Raw genomic sequence first — 19,463 nt, forward strand, 5'->3', positions numbered from 1 at the left:
GCTTCTGGTGGCTCTAGACAAGAATACATGTTGACAGACGCTTTCTGTAGTGTTGGCTCCAGCCGACTGGAAACCACAAGACGGCAGCCAAATGGTCAAGCTGTGGTGTGTTGATTTGTGTAACTGTGTGAGGTTGGTATTAACCGTCTGGCACGACAAGATGAGTTAGATTTTTTTTTTGAGTCATTGAGTTTGGAGACCATGACTCGAATGTTCTAGGACACTGGCGATAGAATACAGGAGGACGAGGGGCCGGGCCTCTTGAGAGGAACTTGGCTTTCGATAGAGGGAGACAATCCAATCATCAAAACCCTTCACGGATTGACAGACCGTTTAGCCAATCAATGCCCTCTCATGCCTGACAGAGCAAGAAGCCTCACGCCTGGAAATTGCATTGTTGTTTCAGTCCCTTGGATGCACACACATACACGCAATAACAAGCACACACACACAGTCCCAACCATTTTACCACTCTACTCGCTGTGTGGGCTTCCTCTCCTCAACACGCTACTGGCTCCACCAATAGGAATCAGCTTTGACTTCCTGGACGACACCCTATTTACTATCTAACCAATCATCAACAGTGTGGCTATTTTTCTAGAGCTCCCTCTACCAGTCTGTATTCTCCTTCACTGCTGTTGCCCCGCCCTGTCCCTGTGTGTTGGCAGCTGTTTGTAACTGTTACTTGGGGATCTATTAAAGTGTGTATTTTAAACAGGAAATCAGTTTTTGGCCATGCTGTAGAATAGAAGCAAACAGAACCAAGATGGAATTCAATCAACAGACAACAGAACTGAATACAAACATGGAGAGGAATAAGAGTATAGGAAGAACATCTAATGGAATAGATCAGAATAGAATAGAATGGACCGGAATGGGCTGGACTCACGATTAGGGCATGTTCCCGCCCCATGGTGATGACTGTTCTGTTGATCGTTCTCAGGAGGGAGATCACGATGTTCTGAACATGCTGGAACGTCTCCCCCTAAGAGAGAGTGAGAGAAAGAGAGAGAGTGAGTCTTAGGAGACAGAGAGAATTAGGAACAATAAGTCCTGAAGACATACACACAAACACACACACACACGTTGTGTGTCGGGCCAGATTGAGTCAGGGTTTCTTTAAGACCATGAGTCTGTTCAGAAAACATCTGTCTGCATCTTAAAACACCTGATTTGACCCAGACTGTTTGTTTGTGAGTGAGTGTGTGTGGTGTGTGTGTGATAAAGGGATGAGTGAAAGATGAGATTTGAGTGAGAGACAAAAAAACTTGGTTTTGGTTTGCGTGTGTGTGAGCTGTGTCACTGCAGCTGTGTCATCGTGTGTGTGTGTTCCCTGTCATGTAGGTGGGTGATTTCAAATGATTGATTTAGAGCAGGCAGGCGTGATTAAATTACATTTTCAGAGTTTGAGTCACTGGATGCAGTAAAGCTAACTATATGCACAGTGGGCCATCACACACACACACACACATGCAGTTGCTAAACACACAAACACGCACACCACACAGGTATGTTCACAGCCCCACAGCGAAATAATTAATGTTGTTCTTCAGCCATGCCAGATCTAGTTTTCTAGCCTTAGGGCTGTCTCCTATATTCTTCCTTGGGGGAAAATTCACCTTGAGGAATAGATAGACACACTCTCACTCACACACACACACACACACAGACACACATACACACCTTCTTCACTATTATTCGGAAGCACACTTTAGTCCCTGGGACATAAACATCTGTCTCTCTCCTCTCCTGAGTTCAAAGACATGTGACGTGACAACTTAATCAGGTAGCTCCAAATCCCCCTGGCTATCACTCTGTCTGTGTCGTGCCAGCATCTGAGCTCAGGGGGGGAGAGGGAGTCACACACTCGGAGAGAAGGAGGGAGAACGGGGCGAAAAAGTGAGCGAGGAGAGATGAAGCGTGCAGAACTGTGACAGCCGCTGGCTGTGCTTCTTGTCTTCTTTCTTTCTCCTTCTTTCAAAACGCTCCGTTCTTCTTGGCCTGACCTCAGAGATGGATGCGTGCAGTACCCAGTTTAGTTTGAGTTTTTTGGGCTGCGCCCTGTGTCTCACTTTGTCTTGTTTATCTGTTTGTCTGTCTTTGTCTTTTTCGGGCCACAGTCCTCTCCTATCTCCTGTCTCCTGTCTCCTCAACCCCCCCTTCTGACCCCACTCTCCCATCTCCCCAGACAGTCTACTTACTAATCCATTACATATTATCTTTTTATACTGACAAGAGAGCCAGTCTGCCAGCCTGCCAGCCAGCCAGCCAGCCAGCGTGCATTTATAGGTGGTAATCCCAGGGATGGTAAACGTTGCAGAGTGTTTTTTCTGGGGTCAGCTTGAACATCTGGACCAGAACGTAATCAGCTCCTCCTGTCTAAAGCCCTCCTGTATAAAGCCCTCCTGTCTAAAGCCCTCCTGTCTAAAGCCCTCCTGTCTAAAGCCCTCCTGTCTAAAGCCCTCCTGTCTAAAGCCCTCCTGTCTAAAGCCCTCCTGTCTAAAGCCCTCCTGTATAAAGCCCTCCTGTATAAAGCCCTCCTGTATAAAGCCCTCCTGTCTAAAGCCCTCCTGTCTAAAGCCCTCCTGTCTAAAGCCCTCCTGTTTAAAGCCCTCCTGTCTAAAGCCCTCCTGTCTAAAGCCCTCCTGTATAAAGCCCTCCTGTCTAAAGCCCTCCTGTCTAAAGCCCTCCTGTCTAAAGCCCTCCTGTCTAAAGCCCTCCTGTATAAAGCCCTCCTGTATAAAGCCCTCCTGTCTAAAGCCCTCCTGTCTAAAGCCCTCCTGTCTAAAGCCCTCCTGTCTAAAGCCCTCCTGTCTAAAGCCCTCCTGTCTAAAGCCCTCCTGTCTAAAGCCCTCCTGTCTAAAGCCCTCCTGTATAAAGCCCTCCTGTCTAAAGCCCTCCTGTATAAAGCCCTCCTGTCTAAAGCCCTCCTGTCTAAAGCCCTCCTGTCTAAAGCCCTCCTGTCTAAAGCCCTCCTGTATAAAGCCCTCCTGTCTAAAGCCCTCCTGTCTAAAGCCCTCCTGTCTAAAGCCCTCCTGTATAAAGCCCTCCTGTCTAAAGCCCTCCTGTCTAAAGCCCTCCTGTCTAAGGCCCTCCTGTATAAAGCCCTCCTGTCTAAAGCCCTCCTGTCTAAAGCCCTTCTGTCTAAAGCCCTCCTGTCTAAAGCCCTCCTCACAACTGAGTAAGGACACTGAAGTTCATTTGGAGTGTTACACCATCACACTGCACCATGGGAATATTGAGGCCACTACTTCAAATATGGCCTCGCCAGCTAGCTGTGGGTAGGTGGCTAGCTGGCTGGCTGGCTGGCTGGGGGGTGGATGTCTGGCATCTGGTTGGCTGTCTGTCTGACCACCAGGCTGGGTGGATGGGGGATGAATGAAAGTGTGGTCTTGCTGGCTTGCTGGTTGTCTGGGTTTGCTGGATGTCTGATCTGGCTGGCTGGATGTGTATCTGTCTATCCGGGTGGCTGCTTAAAAGTAGTTTGCTTCAAGATTTCACAGACTAACTATTTCCTATTCATTATCTCTACCAGCCTCCCTACCCTCTCTCTCTCTTCCTACCACCTTTCTTTTTTGCTCCTCCTCCTCTCCTCTTCATTTTCTCTCCTTCTCTCCTATTTCTGCTCAGGCTTCATTAGCGTTATCAAAGTAAATAGAGGGCAAAGTAAAGTGCTAACATCACTTCAAAGGCTTCGTGGGTTGTCAACAAATTGCTTGAGCAATTACAATCTCCTCTCTGGGATATTGGAAAAGTGTGTTTGTTCACCGTGAGGTGAGTGTTGTGTGTGCTCGTGTATTTGTTTGAGATGAGTCAGTGTGTGGGCTAAGCTCACATATTGGTCTTAGATGAGCAGATTTGAGTCAAAAAGTATTTTGACACTTTGCTACTGTGGAAGTGTGCTTTAATTAGCTCTCTTGGTGCACCACAACAAATTGGAAGCATGTCAGTAAGGGTAAACCCGGCTCTCCTGATGCGCTAGGAGCACTCAATAAATCACACCCTTAAGCCACTAAAGATGGGACTCAATGATTGGCACGTCCCACGCACAAGTATGGTGCATGTTGATTGGCTCACCACGTTGTCTCGACTGAGGACCTCCAGGATGTTGTTGAGGAGCTCCACGCTGTTCCGCCTCTCATCATGCGGGCCGTCCGCCATGGCCGCCAGGGCACCACTCAGCTCCCGGAGCATCATGGGTAAGAGGATGTCACGGCACTCTGGGAAGGAGACAACATGTGCAAACAAGGTCGTATGAGGAATGCCAGCACGCGCGCACATACACACACACACACACACACACACACAAAGCTCATAAATCTACCCTCTACTTAAATACCCTTGTCGGCATGTCAGTCTTTCAGTAAACCAGGTATCAGAACTTGTCCCCCACATCTGTCTCTCTCTCTCCTCCACCTCCTCCTCTCCTCTCTTTCTGCCCTTCTCCTGCTCTTCCTCTCCTCTCTCATCCCCTCCTCTCTCCTTCCATCTCACTGTAGGTACTCTTCACCCATTAAAAGCTCATTTAAGCTGAGCCTGGTTCGATCCATTATTAACCAGGGCCAGACCAGCCCTGCTGAGAAAGACCCGCCCCAGAACAAGCACTCAATCACAGCATAAGAAAGAGGGAGGATGGGAGGAAAGGAGGAAGGGAGGAAGGGTGTATAGGAGCGGCGAAGCATGGGGGAAGGAGTAGAAAGGCAATAGAGGAGGAGGAGAGAGAGGAGGGAGAAGGGAGGAGAGAGAGATGGAGGGAGGGAGAAGAGAGGAGGGAGCCTGTTTCAGAAGAAGCACTTAATCACATCACCAGGAGAGAGGGATGGTGGTAGGGGAAGGAAAATGAGCAGGGGAGGAGGGAGAAATGGAAGGGTGAAGCAGAAGTGAGTAAAGAGGGGATGGAGGGAGGGAGGGAGGGAGGGAGGGAGGGAGGGAGGGAGGGAGGGAGGGAGGGAGGGAGGGAGGGAGGGAGGGAGGGAGGGAGGGAGGGAGGGAGGGAGGGAGGGAGGGAGGGAGGGAGGGAGGGAGGGAGGGAGGGAGGGAGGGAGGGAGGGAGGGAGGGAGGGAGGGAGGGAGGGAGGGAGGGAGGGAGGGAGGGGTGAGTGTGGGTCAGAAAAAGCACTCAATCACAGCACCAGGAGAGAGGTAGGGCAGGAAGGGGTGGAAGGAGAAAGAAGGGTGAAGGGGAGGAAGAGATGAAGGGATTAGGGAGTGTCTATTCATCTAACCCAGCCCAAGCTTCAAGGGGTTCAGTATTGATCCAGGAACTAGACAGTGGAGAGCCAATGCAGTCTGACAGAGGTGAAACCGATGTCACTGGCCACAGACATAAATAACAACAAAATGGTCATGCAAGCTGAATTCTGCAGCAGAATGTTGGCGACCCTTTCGGTCTGTGTGTGTGAGTTCATGTTTCTAAAAAAGCAAATGTCATTAGTGTGTTTGTTTGTGTGTGTGCTACCCTTCTGTACACCCCCCACACACACACACCTCTCCTCTACACATTCTTGTGAGCAATAACGCCTTCGCCCCTCAACACCGTTCAAGGGTGTGAGATGCAGTAGCAGCTCAGGTGTTTGACACCACCCCCATGACGTCACAGTCATGAGCCATGAGTCATTCAATTCTAAAACTGTTCTCTCCAAGCGTTTGTTCATTCAAGTGTGTGTGTGTGTGTGTGTGGTCTGTGTGGTATTGACATGGACATTTGTGATTGTGTATGCTGAAAACGTCATGTGAGTGCATGTTAGTGTGTGTGTGTGTTTGTTTGTGTCAGCTTGTGCCCAGCGGCAAGCAGCAGTGATGTATACAGCACATTCTCAGCAGCCAACGTCCATTTTTCATTTCACGCCAGCATCATAGCCAGCACAATAAACCAGCTACGGTTCTAAGATGCCATTTCAATTACCGTGTTGCATTTAAATCAAAGGCTTCCTGTATTCTCACTTTTCCTATTCCATCCTTTTCTCCTCCCCTCACCCTCCTCTCCTCCTTCCCTCTCTCATCCTCTTACTCTTCGTCGCCTAATGTATCACCTGCTTTCCACCCCCTCCCCCTCCCCCTCCCCCTCCCCCTCCCCCTCCTCCTCCTCCTCCTCCTCCTCCTCCTGCCCTCTCACAGGCCACTTCCTGGGTGTCATCCCTCCATCCAAGACAGATTGAGGAGACCCACCCCCACCTCACCCCCATCCCTGCAAACAACAACTAAATCTACAGGGTGGCAAGGTCTGGGCCATACTGTTACAGAGTTCTCTTTCGTTTTCTCTCTCTTTTTTTTCCTCTTTCTTTCTCTCTGTCTCCCTAAACCTCGAAGCCAATATGAATTGTTAAGTCTGTCCGCCAACAAGCCTCTGAAGCACCTGCATCTCCTCTCTTCTCTTCGTTCAGCCTCTCTCCTCCCCTACACGCTCACATGAATACCAGAGTGATTGATACGTTTGTCGGGTGCCATGTATGCAGGTTTACAATCGCCAACAACGGTTCATTGATTCGTTCAAGTCAAACTGATTGGCGCAGTGTCGTCTAACATCGTTATACTGATGAACAGAACAATTGAAGCAGATGTTGTAATTGAAGGGGTAATGGAATAGCTAGATGCGTGTATGTGTTTGGGGGAGGGGGGTGGTGGTCCTGAGGAACCCTTGTCAGTATGCACCATCACTCCCCCGTCTGTCTGGGCGGTGGCTCTCATGGCTATGGACCAACGAGACCGCGATCAGAATACCAACCATGGGAACAGAGGAGGACCAGCAGAGAGAGAGAGGGAGATAAGAGGTAGGGAGAGAGGGGGGAGGAAGGGAGGTAGGGAACGAGAGAGAGAGGGATGGAGGGAGAGAGACCGATGCAAGGAGAGAAAGAGAGAGAGAACTGGGGTAGAAGGGAGGGAGAGGGAGCGAGAGACAGAGATGGGAGAGAGAAAGTGAGTCATTGTCTTTACCCAAAATGACAAAACACATCTTCTGCACCATTAGCACCTTCCATTTCATACCTCTACCCAGTCTGTCTCTAAAGTACATTGTTGTTGGTGCATGGAGCCCCCCTCTCTCATCTCCTTCCTGATCAATGCATAGTAGTTGTCTGAGCCTCCTTTCCCATTCATATTTGCGTGTAGATTGTGGACTCTGTGATATTGTTGATGTTATTGTGCTGGGTTAAGAGAGTGCCTTCTTGCCTGTATAACTTTGTGCCTGCCTCCCTGCCTCCCTGCCTCCCTGCTTCCCTTTCTCCCTGCCTCCCTGCCTGCCCACAGGGACAGAGATGTAATTGTGTTTATGATTCATATCTCTGTCTGACTGTTAATCGCACCATTTTATGATTAATCTTTGGCTGTGGAACTCTGACAGGCACGGTTAACCTGTCACACATAGGCATGCCCACACACACATACACACACAATAAAACATATACACACAAGCACATATGCATGTCCACAATTCACTCAGCTGCCACCCCCATACACACATACACACAGCACACCATACACACAGCACACCATACACACAGCACACCATACACACAGCACACCATACACACAGCACACCATACACACAGCACACCATACACACAGCACACCATACACACAGCACACCATACACACAGCACACCATACACACAGCACACCATACACACAACACACCATACACACAGCACACCATGCACACATGTAAACGCTGACTGTAAAGGAGGAAAGTGATTGCGGTCTCAAGGGTACAGTACAGGACAGCACACACACACACACACACACGCAGCCCTTCAGCTTTCACTAATACTGATTACCGTCAGGGCCTGATGATGGGAACACTGCACACACCTCATCTATGATCCCACAACACACACAGTAGCAGAGGCTCGTTGCATAAGGGATTTGACAGAACACGCTCGTGGCTGTACAGTACAGTATAGTACAGTACAATAGGGTCAATGTGATGGGGGGGGTGCCAAAAGCACCCTAAAGTTTAACAATGACCTGATCCACTTTCCTTCCTTGCTCAACTCTTTAAATAAACTCAATACTTTTTCCTTGTGGGTGGTGGGTGGTAGTTGGGACGGTGAGGTTGGGGGGGGAGGTTAGTGGTGGCGCTGAAGTGAGGGTGGAGGTTGGTGGGGGCGGTAGGGGTTAGGGGGGAGGTTGGTGGGGGCAGTGAGGGTTGGGGGGGAGGTTGGTGGGGGCAGTGAGGGTTGGGGGGGAGGTTGGTGGGGGCAGTGAGGGTTGGGGGGGAGGTTGGTGGGGGCAGTGGAGGTTATGAGGTTTGTCTGTACTTTTCCATTGTTCGGGTTTTGACCCAGTTCCTTCAGAGCACGGAGCTCTCATTTTCTACAGAGCACTGCTTTAATAACAGCAGTATCACTATAAATCACCTAGACAGTGACGGATACATAAATGTAACATATTTTTTCTTTATCACTAATAATTAAAAGATAATAACGAAAAGCAATAAAATGTCTCACCCCTTCTTCATGCAATCTAGTTCCTCACTGATCTATATCTCTACCTCTCCCCTATAACAAGAAGAAGACAGAGTTGAGGTACTTTCTGTTCACCGCAGGGGACGGAATGATGGCGCGATGGGATGAGGGCTGGATGAAGGAGGGAGGGAGGGAGGGATGAGGGAGGGATGGATGAGGGAGGGATGGATGAGGGAGGGAGGGATGAGGGAGGGAGGGATGAGGGAGGGATGATGGGGGGATGGATGATGGAGGGATGGATGAGGGAGGGAGGGATGAGGGATGGATGGATGAGGGAGGGAGGGATGATGGAGGGATGGATGATGGAGGGATGGAGGAGGGAGGGAGGGATGATGGAGGGATGGATGAGGGAGGGAGGGATGATGGAGGGATGGATGAGGGAGGGAGGGATGAGGGATGGATGGATGAGGGAGGGAGGGATGATTGAGGGTTTAGTTGGTTGAACCTTGAAGCGGATTTACAGAATGAGTGGGCAAACAAAACGGCAGACTGCTTTTTTGCCGCCTGCTCCCCGGTGATCTGTTGTTCTACGCTGTCCGCTACTGATGCTCTCAGTCTGTCACTGCAATTGTCACCACGACAAAATCATGACTGTAAACCCAAGCCTTAATGCCTCTGACAAATGTGATTTCTTTACTGGGAAACTGAACCAGATTAACCCGTAGGACAGACGCTTGTGTGTGTATATGAGTGTGTGTGTGTGAGTGTGTGTGTGTGTGTGTGTGAGTGTTTGTGCATGTGTGTGTGTGTTGTGTACAGTATGTTCCTGCTGTAATCCCAAAAAGCGAATGTTTGAAGAAAAAAAGACAAATTCCAATCCATTCAAATGTCGACCAGGGCACAGCCCAAAAGCATGCTTGGCACAAAACCTGCATGTGGCCAACTGGATGACCCTACACACATACACACACACTAACTTTTTTCTTTTCTTGCTCGCTCACACTCAAATTCCTCTACCTCTTTCTTTTACACACACACAAGCATTGCACACACACACACACACATCTCTTCCTGTCACTCTTCACCCCCAGTGAGAGGCCTAGGAAGACAGGTACAGATTAAATATGTATTGGTAAGCAGTGATGAGAAACCCAAAGCTATTATCCACTATAAATGTCTCATTCCCCCTTCCTGCATATTTCAGCATCCTAAACGGACACACACAACAAACCTTATTAGCATCCGAATGCAAAATAAATCTCAATTAAAATGAGTGTCAGGCCTCATTTTGGAACCGGGATGGAGCTGGAAAGAATGAATAAATAAACGAATGGAGAGATGGACTCTGCAAAAGAGGTCAGGAAAAATGTGTTGGGGAGCTGTCATGTCATTAGTGCGGTTAACCAATGGTTTACAGAGGCTGTACTGCAGCCTTTACATTAGCAGGCTGTAGTGATTAGGCCTACACTGTCTTTGACCTTCGCTGTGTGGATCCTGCCACCACATAGCAAGGTCAATCTCTCACTCTCTATTCCCCTCTTTAGTCCTCTCTCTTTTCCTCTTTCCCCCTCCCTGCCTGTACTCACCTCACCTCTCTCTTTCTCAATTTCTACCTCCCACAACCTTCTCCCTCACCGCTTCCCTCCCTCCCTCCTTTAGAGCTGTATTTATGCTCCTGGCTGGTGACAGAGTGAGACTCCTGGCTCGTTGACAGTTGGCCGCCGACGGCCGGGCCGGTCTGGGCCTTGGAACAATCAATCACCGGAGCTGTGATCAATACTGGGGGAGGGAGACATTGTATGTGTGTGTGTATGTGTGTGTGGGGGGGGGGGGTCGGGGGGGCAGTGTAGTATGTGTGTGTGTGTGAGAGGGTGTGTGTGTGTGTGTGTATGTGTGAGGGGGGGGCGAGGCTGAGCGTCTAGCAGTTGACGCTTGGCGACGGCCGCTGACTTCTGAGTCATCCCCGCAGCGATGGAAACCAAAAACAACATCCATAATCATCACTGACACTCCCCATACCCACTCACACTGACACACAAACACCATTCACCAGCATATGTCATCCAGAGACAAAGATTGGCCCGAAATGCGTCTGTGTGTCAATGTGTGAGTTTGTGAGCGCGAGTCTGACAGCCAACTGCAAGAATCCCTGGCTCTGACACATTCTTTTAGATGTTAGGTCAGAAACAAATGAAGGCGCTTAGATGCCGATGGCGGCCATGGCAATCTGTCCCTCGATTGGCTTTCTGCCTGCGACGAGTGCGAGAAAGGAGGGGGACGGGCGCAGCAGTAGCGGGGCACTTATCAACCTCCAATTAGCGAGCTAGCGAGCAGCCATTAGGACCTCGCCATTCATCACACCATGTGACTGCATCAGGCGAATAGGCACACTTATCAGAGTGATGCAGGCCAATTAGATACTCGTAATGGTTTATGGCTGCGTGTGTGTGTGGGGGGGGGGGGGGGTGGGGGAGAGAGGGTGTCAACAATGTTGTGTTCTTAAGAAAAACATTCAGGAAGGCATGGGAAAATGTGTGGTACCCAGTGCCACTAGGGTGGTCTGGTAGTCGCACTGGGGGTTCTGTATGTTAGCAGTCAGGTTTGTGGCCACAGTGCTCTGATTGGCTGTGAGGCTTACCTTGCCTCTGGAAGAGTTTGCTGCTGACGATCTCAGTCATGGAGGCCACCTTCTGCTTCTGCAGGGAGTCCGGAGGGATACAGGTGTAGAAGTCATACAGTAGCTGGCTGGAGGGAGAAAGGAGATGGGGGAGGGGGGACACAGACAGAGCCATGAACGGGAGAGTGCAAACAAGAGAGATGAAAAGTGCCATGGAAAAGGGGGAGGGAGAAAAGAGTAGAATGAGTAAAGAGGGAAGGTAGTGGAGAATGAAATGAGATCATTAGGCAAAAAATCTCATGGCTTGGAAACGGATAAAATAATTTAATTTTAATACGAGTTGGCAAAATGTCCCTGATGTAAAAACTGCTGTATTGTGAAGTTCCGCCAGAGTAATAGAGCTCCTACATCATTCATTCAATAAGGATGTCGAGAAGAGACTGGAGACACAAGTCTGAGAATCACCTCATTAAAAAGTAATTCGATAGCAAACATCAAGATAGCTATCACCCTTCTGACCTGACGAGGAGAGGAGAGGTAAGGGATAAGAGAAGAGAACTGAATAGAACCAAACAGAACAGAACCGAGCAGAACATGTCTCGCAAAAGCAGATGAGCCCTACCCCCCACACCCCCTTAATGAAGACACAAGCCGGTGTCACCCTTCAACCAGCAATCCAATATCTGAATAATTCAAAAACCTGGCCCTTATACCAAAAGCATGTGTGTGTGTGTCCACTTTGTTCAATCTGATGAATACAGCTGATGTAGCACAGTCATTAAGCTGATGAACAACAGCATCTGTCATTCCCAAATTGAATCATATTCTTGCTGCATGTGTGTGCGTGTCTCTGTATGTCCTCCAGCATAGGGGTGGCACCCATTGCACCAGCCAGCTAATTGACAGCTAATCAGTCTCTCTAATGAACTGAGTGCAGGGTAATTAAAACCCAAAATGTCATGGTATTACTGCGTCTGCAAGCCCAAAGCGCCCACACATCAAATCCAGGGTTAGGTTGATTTGTCTTTTTAGAGAGAGGCTTCTACAAAGCGACATTTGAGGGCTTAATGGTAGATTGCGACCAAAATATTAATGGTGGCTCTGACAAGCATTTCAAACGTATCTCCACGAGTACCTCAGCGAGAGTGAGTTAGAGAGTAATTGGAACTGGGTAGAACTGTTTTGTCAACGGTGTCTGAGGTAACAATGGGCTGCTGCTGTTGCTTTTCTGACCACAGTTTAAAAAAGTAATTTGTTTAAGTGTGTGCGTGTGTGTTTGGAGAGAGAGACTGACAGAGAGCACAAGAGAGAGAGAAATACACTCTGAGTTTGTGTGAGTGAATGATGCGTGTGAGACAGATGGGCAGGTGTCTCATACACCTCTCTGACATGGTGTTGATACCTGGACACTCTAGGGAAAAGATCTGACAGCTGTTGACTACCTAAACACACACACACACACACGGACCTACAGGTCAAAGACGGTTCAGGCTGGGAAATACTAGAACACTGTCTGGAACTCAACCAAATAATCTCCCCCAACCACTTTGTGTCTGGTGTTTGTGTGTGTGTGTGTGTGTGTGTCAGAATGATGGAGAGGTAACGCAAGTAAAACTGAGGGTTGTTTGAAGGTGTGCTGTGGCCATGCCACTGAAATACCTGATTGTTTACCAGGAGGGGGGGTGCTAACGGTGGGAGCCAATGCCCTTTAGTTGAAAACAAGCTGTGAAATAGGTTTGCTACCTTGGCAGGAGGGGCCAAAGATAAATCTAAAAGTCGTTGTTACTCTTGATTCAGGCTTGTTTTTCCTGTCTTGCAGAGGAGAGGTTAAAAGGCTCAGTCATACAGGGCAGCCAGATGGGACTATGGTCGAGACCCCTGAAGGGCAGAGAGGGATCTGACAGACAGGTAATAGAGAGGAGATGAGGTTGGTTTAGGGTTTGACAGGGCAGGTGTCTTGTGCCGGGTGATGGTTAGAGGGGAGTCCGAATGGAAATAGAAGACGGGTCGGATCTCAATTATAGGTGCTGGGTGTTCCTTCACTCCTGAGATGTGTGAGAGGAGATGGACTGCTGTGTGTGCGTGTGTGTGTGTGTGTGTGTGTGTGTGTGAATGAGTGTGTGTGTTATCCCACCTAAGAAGCTTGGCATCAAAGACGGTCTCAACGTCTTGCAACACTGTAGGGAGGTACTTCAGAGCTGCCACCTAAACAAACACACACATGAGCACAGACACACAAAAACACACACACACACATATGGAAATGAGAACACAGAATTCATAATTTCATTTTACTTTAATTTCAAGTTACGAATGATTGTATTAGTGAGGGAGAGGGTGACTCATTGATTTGAAACTTCTCAAGTGAGGGAAAGTGCGATCGACTAAATAGAAGAGCAGACACGTTTCGGATCATGTTTGTGTGCACGTGTGTGTGTGTGTGTGTATACCCGGAGCAGCAGGGTGGTGGTGTAGTTCGTCTTCATTAGGTTGTTGATAGACTCAAACAGTTGCCGTAGAGACAGCTCAAACTCCGCCTGCTCTTTCCCCTCGTACAACCTGAGGGAGGAGGAGAGAATGAAAGAGGAGAAGAAAGAATATTGGGATTAAAAAAGACTGAATCTTTCTCTGTTGATGTTAATGTTTAACCTGGTAAACACAGTTACAGCTCCCACACCCACAAGGTCAATCCACAGCAACTTGGTCAGAGGAAAACCTTAAACGCCGGTCGATACTGCATCCTAAACATACTCTCATCCCTTTTTACTCTTCAATTTATCTATGAAAACTTTTCCTTCTGAACTTTCTCAAACCCCAAACACCCTCAAAGTTCCATCTCCTCTCTCTCTCATTTCTCCCTCACTTCATATAGGGTATGATGGACCGGATGTTAATTAGAATAGTGTCTGTGAGTGCTGGGGGGAGGGATTAGAGTGTGGCACACAGGGTATTTGGAATGGGGTGGGGGGGATTACAGTGTGACACACAGGGTATTACCACACAGTTCTGGGAGTACAGTTCTGATTACAGAAGAATAGTCCTGCCTAATCCCCCTGTGTGTGTGTGTGTGTGTGTGTGTGTGTGTGTGTGTGTGTGTGTGTGTGTGTGTGTTTGTGTGTATGTGTGTGTGTGGACTTGTTTGGCTATTCTTGCGAGGACCAGAAGATATTGAGTGGTACTAAATTGACAGTCCCTACAAAAATAGCAATACAAACTTGTGTGTGTGTGTGCGTGTGTGGTATGTCTTCTAAAACATGTATACATATTGACGACTCAATGTCATTAGTGATGGTGCATGCACACACTATCAATGCTACTAAACACACACACCTATACTGTCCTATATGTCCTCACACAAGCCTTCCCAAAAGCAATGTGTGGAGTGGAGGGTGAGTAGTACATAGGCTTTAATCCCAGTTCCAAACCTTCAGAGAGGAGATCTGAGGACCTGAGAGTTAAACACTGCTTAACTCAACACTAACTCTAATACCAAGAAGAAATCCGAGTTCCCTCCACCCTTTCCCTCCCTCCTTCCTTCCTTCCTTCCTTCCTTCCTGCCTTCCTTCCTTCCTTCCTTCCTTCCTTCTTTCCTTCCTCTCTCCCCAAGGACAAATAAATAAAGAAGAATAAGAACAGGCCCAGACTGATAGATATAAAAACAGATAGATGCTGTAGAGATAGCCGCATCGATAGATAGATGATCTGTTGATGCTAGTATATTCTCATGAGGGAGGGTTAGAGGGTTTGTTGCAAACTTGACGATGCTGAGACACTCCGTCTGGGGTCCTCTGCAGTGGTGTGCTGCTCCGTGGCGAAGAGAACTGGGCTAATCCATCCTCTTTTGGTCCCCCCACCTCCACCCCTGCCAAAGCCCCCCCTTAGGGAACACAGCCACCAGAACAGTCAGTCCCAGAGTCTGAGTGATGATGCGGCGGGAAATGCACACATGGGTGCGCTTAGGCGTTCGAGAGACCCCTTCCTTAGGCGCACACATGCCTCCTACACACACACACACAATGCATCGGAAGATCGACCCGTGAGTGTATAAAACGCCAACGCACACATACAGTACACAGCACACACGGTCTCAAATGGACACACACAAACACCTCTACTGAAAAGAAGACAAACAAACCAAACACACGCAAACCGTCACACACACAGGCGCCGGGTCCCTCCCTCGACGGTCTGAAGCTCATTGAGCTGACGGGCAGCCGCCATCAATTGACGCGTCATCATTATTGACGATGTTTACAGTTATCGTGTGAAGCCCGGTGTCTGTCTCTGGGTCATTGGCGGCATGCGGATCTCCCGGTTACTCAGCCCGCCTGCTCCTCCAGCGCCTCTCTTCCTCACTGCCCCCCACTTAGAGGGCTGCACTTCATCATCAATGCTTATTAGCAACTTTAGTGCTGCAATCAGCCACTTTCAGAGCAAGCTGTCAGATGCAATTACCCAGGTAATACGATGAAATCGGCCTTCTGTGTGTGTGTGTGTGGGGGGGGGGGCATGGAACACAAATGTGGAGAGTGGGAGGAGGGAGGAGGACACACACGGTAACACACAGACACTCACTGGGAGTAGAGCATGCGCGAGCGAACGATGAACTTGAAGATGTACTCCAGGGCTTTGAGGGTTCGGAGGATGGGCTCACACTGCTCCCCCCTGCTGGACACGTCCAGGTAGCGCTTCAACACCGCCATCAACTTCCTGAGAGAGACAATGAGGAGATCATCTTACTGTATGCACTGTATAGTGTATACTACACACACACACACACACACAAGCCCGGCGGCCTAAGCTCACAACTCGGAGGGTTAGAAGCTGAAAATGGAGCCAGAACCCCGAACATGTTCCGTTCTCCTCCCTAACTGGATTAGAGCAATGGAATCCTCTTAAAACAATAAGAGTCCCTTTTTAAACTGCACTCAAGCGATAGGACTCTGGCTGTCACAAAGTAAATGTAATCTGGGGGACATTAGCCGGCCTGTGCTCAGACTCTGTCTTGGCAGCTGTAAAGTGCAGTGTGCTGTAGGGATTTACGTAAAAAGATGCGTTTAATTGTAGTTTTCCATAAAAGCATGTCTGATATAGATTAAAGCTGATAGACGTCTGAGAGACTTTTCTCATAATATATCTATGAACTAGAGAGAGAGAGCAGGGATAAGGAGAAAGGGGTGGAAATGGAGAGAGAGAGAGAGAGAGAGAGAGACTAGTCCCACAGCTTAATCTACAGTAAATAACTCTTCTCATTTTCCCTCTATCTCTCCCAGGATACACAGGCATCCAGCTATCACAATGACCCCTGCTGCTCTCTATCATTGTAATAATCTAACAAACACTCTTTAGGGTTAACGCCGAGCTGACGAGGAAACTCAATGAGAACCATGATGAAAACAGGAAGTAGAATTCAGACACAGGAAGTAGGGATGTGCAATACTGCAACATTTGGTATTGATACCAAGTAAATACAGGGCCAGTATTGCCTATACCAATACCGATACTTTTCCTGATACTGATACACAGCAGTTACAGAGGGGGTACACATTGTATCAGGTGAAAAAACAGCCCGATATAATGTGTCTCCCCTCTGTAACTTCTGTGTTCATTGACAGACCCTTTGCATGTTAGGGGACGGGGTACACATATTATCAGGTGAAAAAACAGCCTGATATAAGGTGTCTCCCCTCTGTAACTTTTGCTAGAAAAGATCAGACATCTCCATATGATCTCAGGTTGTTCATTGTGACCAAAATAACACAGAAAATAACACACATGATGGCAGGGCAGACCCTTTACATGTTAGGGGAGGGGCAGACATCTCCACAAATAAACGTATTTCTGAGTCCCTTGTTACTATGGAAGTGAGTCCCTTGTTACTATGGAAAACCCCTGTTGTGGCTTTTACGTCGCTATTTGTTCCATTTAAGAGGTAAATTCGAAGTGCTTCCCTGAGTGCGCTCCTGCAGCCAGGGGATGCAAATAGTGCCTCAACACGACATCGGCAGCAACTCTCAGCAAGCAGGGGAGGTGGGGGAGGAGTGAGCTTGGGCGAAGTGAGAGGAGCGGTGTTTGCACAACGACTATAAGGGAGTTATGTACTGAATGTAGAGAAGAGAAATTGAAGTATCGATCTCATCACACGAGTATTGATCAATACAGATACCAACGTTGGTATCGATACTATCAATACTTTAGATCGATCCGCCCACCCCTAACAGGAAGTTACCTACTTGTAAGCTAAAGTGGCACTGAAATGTTGTTTGATATAAGCTTCCAGCACCGTGTTGAAATGCTGGAACTTCCTGTCGGCGATCAGACCGATGATGTAGATCTGGAGAGAAGAGGTCAAACAGTTACAACATGACCGACAAATGGGACGGCTCGAGTTTCACATTTTTATGATGGTTAGTCAGAACCTCTCACATGACTCGACATGACTTAAACTCAACATGACTCAATCAAACCAAATATTCTGTCTCAGAGATTGTATTGACAGTGTAAAAATGCTTTTTGACAATCCCTACAGTTTTATCATCACAGTTAGTATACTCTAAAGGAGACACACAGAGACAGACATACTGGGAAAGCACACACACACACACACACACACACATACACTCACTCACCAGGGCATCAAAGACGAGGATGTCGTAGTCGTCAGTCTGGGAGTGTTCCATCATGATGTTGAACAGAGCATCCAGAGTGTCCTGGAGAAACTGCATGCACACACACACACACAATTTCAACTGTCTCCATCTCTACTGTCTTTCTGTCAAGGTCTGTAGACACACCTTGTCTAGACTAACTATATTTAGCTTGGCCTAAGGGAACCCAAAGCAGTGTATTAACACTTGTGCACTCACAAAATAGTTTAAAGGTGTTTTGGTTGCACTGTCATTTTGAACTGTGCATGTTCAAATACAGACCATTCCTTGACTCCATCCACTAATATCCCATAACAAAAATATGCAAAAAGTTCTGCTGTACTTGTGTGAAGTGGTCTGCTAAATAAAGAACATGTAAATGTAATGTATCTCATTCTCTGAGACACACATACAGGTACACACACACACACACACACACACACAAAAGAGACACACTGACCTTGACTACCTCCTCCCCATCAATGATCTTGAGTTTCTCCAGGTTCTCCTTGAGGAGCTCAGGGCGTGTCCTCCACTTCAGAAGCCCCAGCAAACCCACTGGGGGGGGGGGGGGTCATAGGGATCATTTACACTGTTCATCTGCTTCTGATTAATTATGTAATGCAAACATCCTATTATCTGTCAATATGTAGTGTCAACTTTCCACTATTCCTGGATGATTTGGTAGAAAAAGCTTTACTAATTGTGTGTGTATGCGTGCGTGTATATGTGTGTGTGTGTGTGTGTGTGTGTGTCTGTGCCCGCTGGCGTCCTGTCAGGCAGATCACTGGTGCCTTTCTCATTGAGTTAACCTCTCCATCTGCCACATGTCCTGACCAAGTACAGATCATCACACTCTCCCTGTGTGTGTGTTTAATAGCTGCACAGGTGATTAATATAGCAAGAGGACGTTCATTACAGTGATGGACTGGCTGCCTCCACAACAGCTGCTACAATACTCCTGTGTCACAGGTCCTTGGCATCCAGCGTTTGTGTGTGTTTGTGTGTGTGTGTATGCATGACTGTATGTGTGTCAGGGACAAAGAAACGCAAGCTCAACTTCTGTTCAATGCACACACAAACATACTTGCAGGCAAACCTGTCCACAGACACACATACCGTTCTGGGTGAGTTTGGTGGAGCAGACCAGAGTGGAGATGATGAAGCTGTCTCTGGAGCTGATGGACAGGCCTCCCACACTGCTGGAGCTGCGACTCAGCGTGCCCCCCTTGTGGAGGTCTCCGTGGAGACGGGTGGAGGGCAGGGAGAGGTAGGAGCTTACATCCTCCATCCGCTTACTATCCCCCTGAAGACAGAGAGACGGAGAGAGAAAGAGAGAGGGAGAGGGAGAGAGAAAGAGACAGCGAGAGGGGGAGAGAAGGAAAAAGAGGGAGAGGGAGGGAGGGATGAGGGGGAGAGGAAGAGGAGGGGAGAGGGTGAAAGAATAAGGGAGAGAGACAGGGAGAGGGAGGGAGGGATGAGGGGGAGAGGGAGGGGAGAGGGTGAAGGAATAAGGGAGAGAGACAGGGAGAGGGGGAGAGGGATGAGGGGGAGAGGGAGGGGAGAGGGTGAAAGAATACGGGAGAGAGACAGGGAGAGACGAGGAGTGAGCAGGAGTGGACACCACAGTTTAGTTTGGGAGAGAATCAGGAGTCATCAGTCTGAAAGATGCCAGTCACATAATCAATAGGGATTTAAAAACCTCTTCATTTGGTATGAATCTGTGCTAAATCACTTCCTTAGCCAGTCTATCTTCTCTGATTCAGTCCTCTGCGTATATGGCAGTGAATCAATTCA

General features: G+C 48.3%; 3 protein-coding genes across 3 annotated transcripts in view; 2 read left to right on the forward strand and 1 right to left on the reverse strand.

Moving 5' to 3' along the window:
• Positions 1-714, forward strand: part of insyn2b (inhibitory synaptic factor family member 2B) — a 7,503-nt gene extending 6,789 nt beyond the window's left edge. Inside the window, exon 3 of the mRNA XM_084681196.1 lies at positions 1-714. This exon is cut by the window's left edge and continues 164 nt beyond it. Within this exon, the coding sequence (XP_084537322.1) occupies positions 1-17 (17 nt within the window). The 3' untranslated portion in view covers positions 18-714.
• Positions 1-19,463, reverse strand: part of dock2 (dedicator of cytokinesis 2) — a 58,194-nt gene that overhangs the window by 30,621 nt on the left and 8,110 nt on the right. Inside the window, exons 17-26 of the mRNA XM_084681082.1 lie at positions 18,786-18,972; positions 18,127-18,224; positions 17,649-17,738; positions 17,253-17,353; positions 15,595-15,729; positions 13,470-13,578; positions 13,154-13,224; positions 11,041-11,147; positions 4,078-4,220; positions 890-985 (exon numbers count right to left, since the gene is read on the reverse strand). Coding sequence (XP_084537208.1) covers positions 890-985; positions 4,078-4,220; positions 11,041-11,147; positions 13,154-13,224; positions 13,470-13,578; positions 15,595-15,729; positions 17,253-17,353; positions 17,649-17,738; positions 18,127-18,224; positions 18,786-18,972 — 1,137 coding nt within the window. The remainder of the gene's footprint in view (positions 1-889; positions 986-4,077; positions 4,221-11,040; positions 11,148-13,153; positions 13,225-13,469; positions 13,579-15,594; positions 15,730-17,252; positions 17,354-17,648; positions 17,739-18,126; positions 18,225-18,785; positions 18,973-19,463) is intronic.
• Positions 2,305-3,185, forward strand: LOC146302381 (uncharacterized). Its single transcript, XM_084697645.1, has 2 exons — positions 2,305-2,872; positions 2,956-3,185. The coding sequence occupies exons 1-2, from the start codon at positions 2,305-2,307 to the stop codon at positions 3,183-3,185; spliced, it is 798 nt and encodes a 265-aa protein (XP_084553771.1).

The sequence above is a fragment of the Hypomesus nipponensis genome, chromosome 1, assembly GCF_054491055.1.
Source record: "Hypomesus nipponensis isolate SF chromosome 1, ASM5449105v1, whole genome shotgun sequence".
NCBI lineage: Eukaryota > Metazoa > Chordata > Actinopteri > Osmeriformes > Osmeridae > Hypomesus > Hypomesus nipponensis.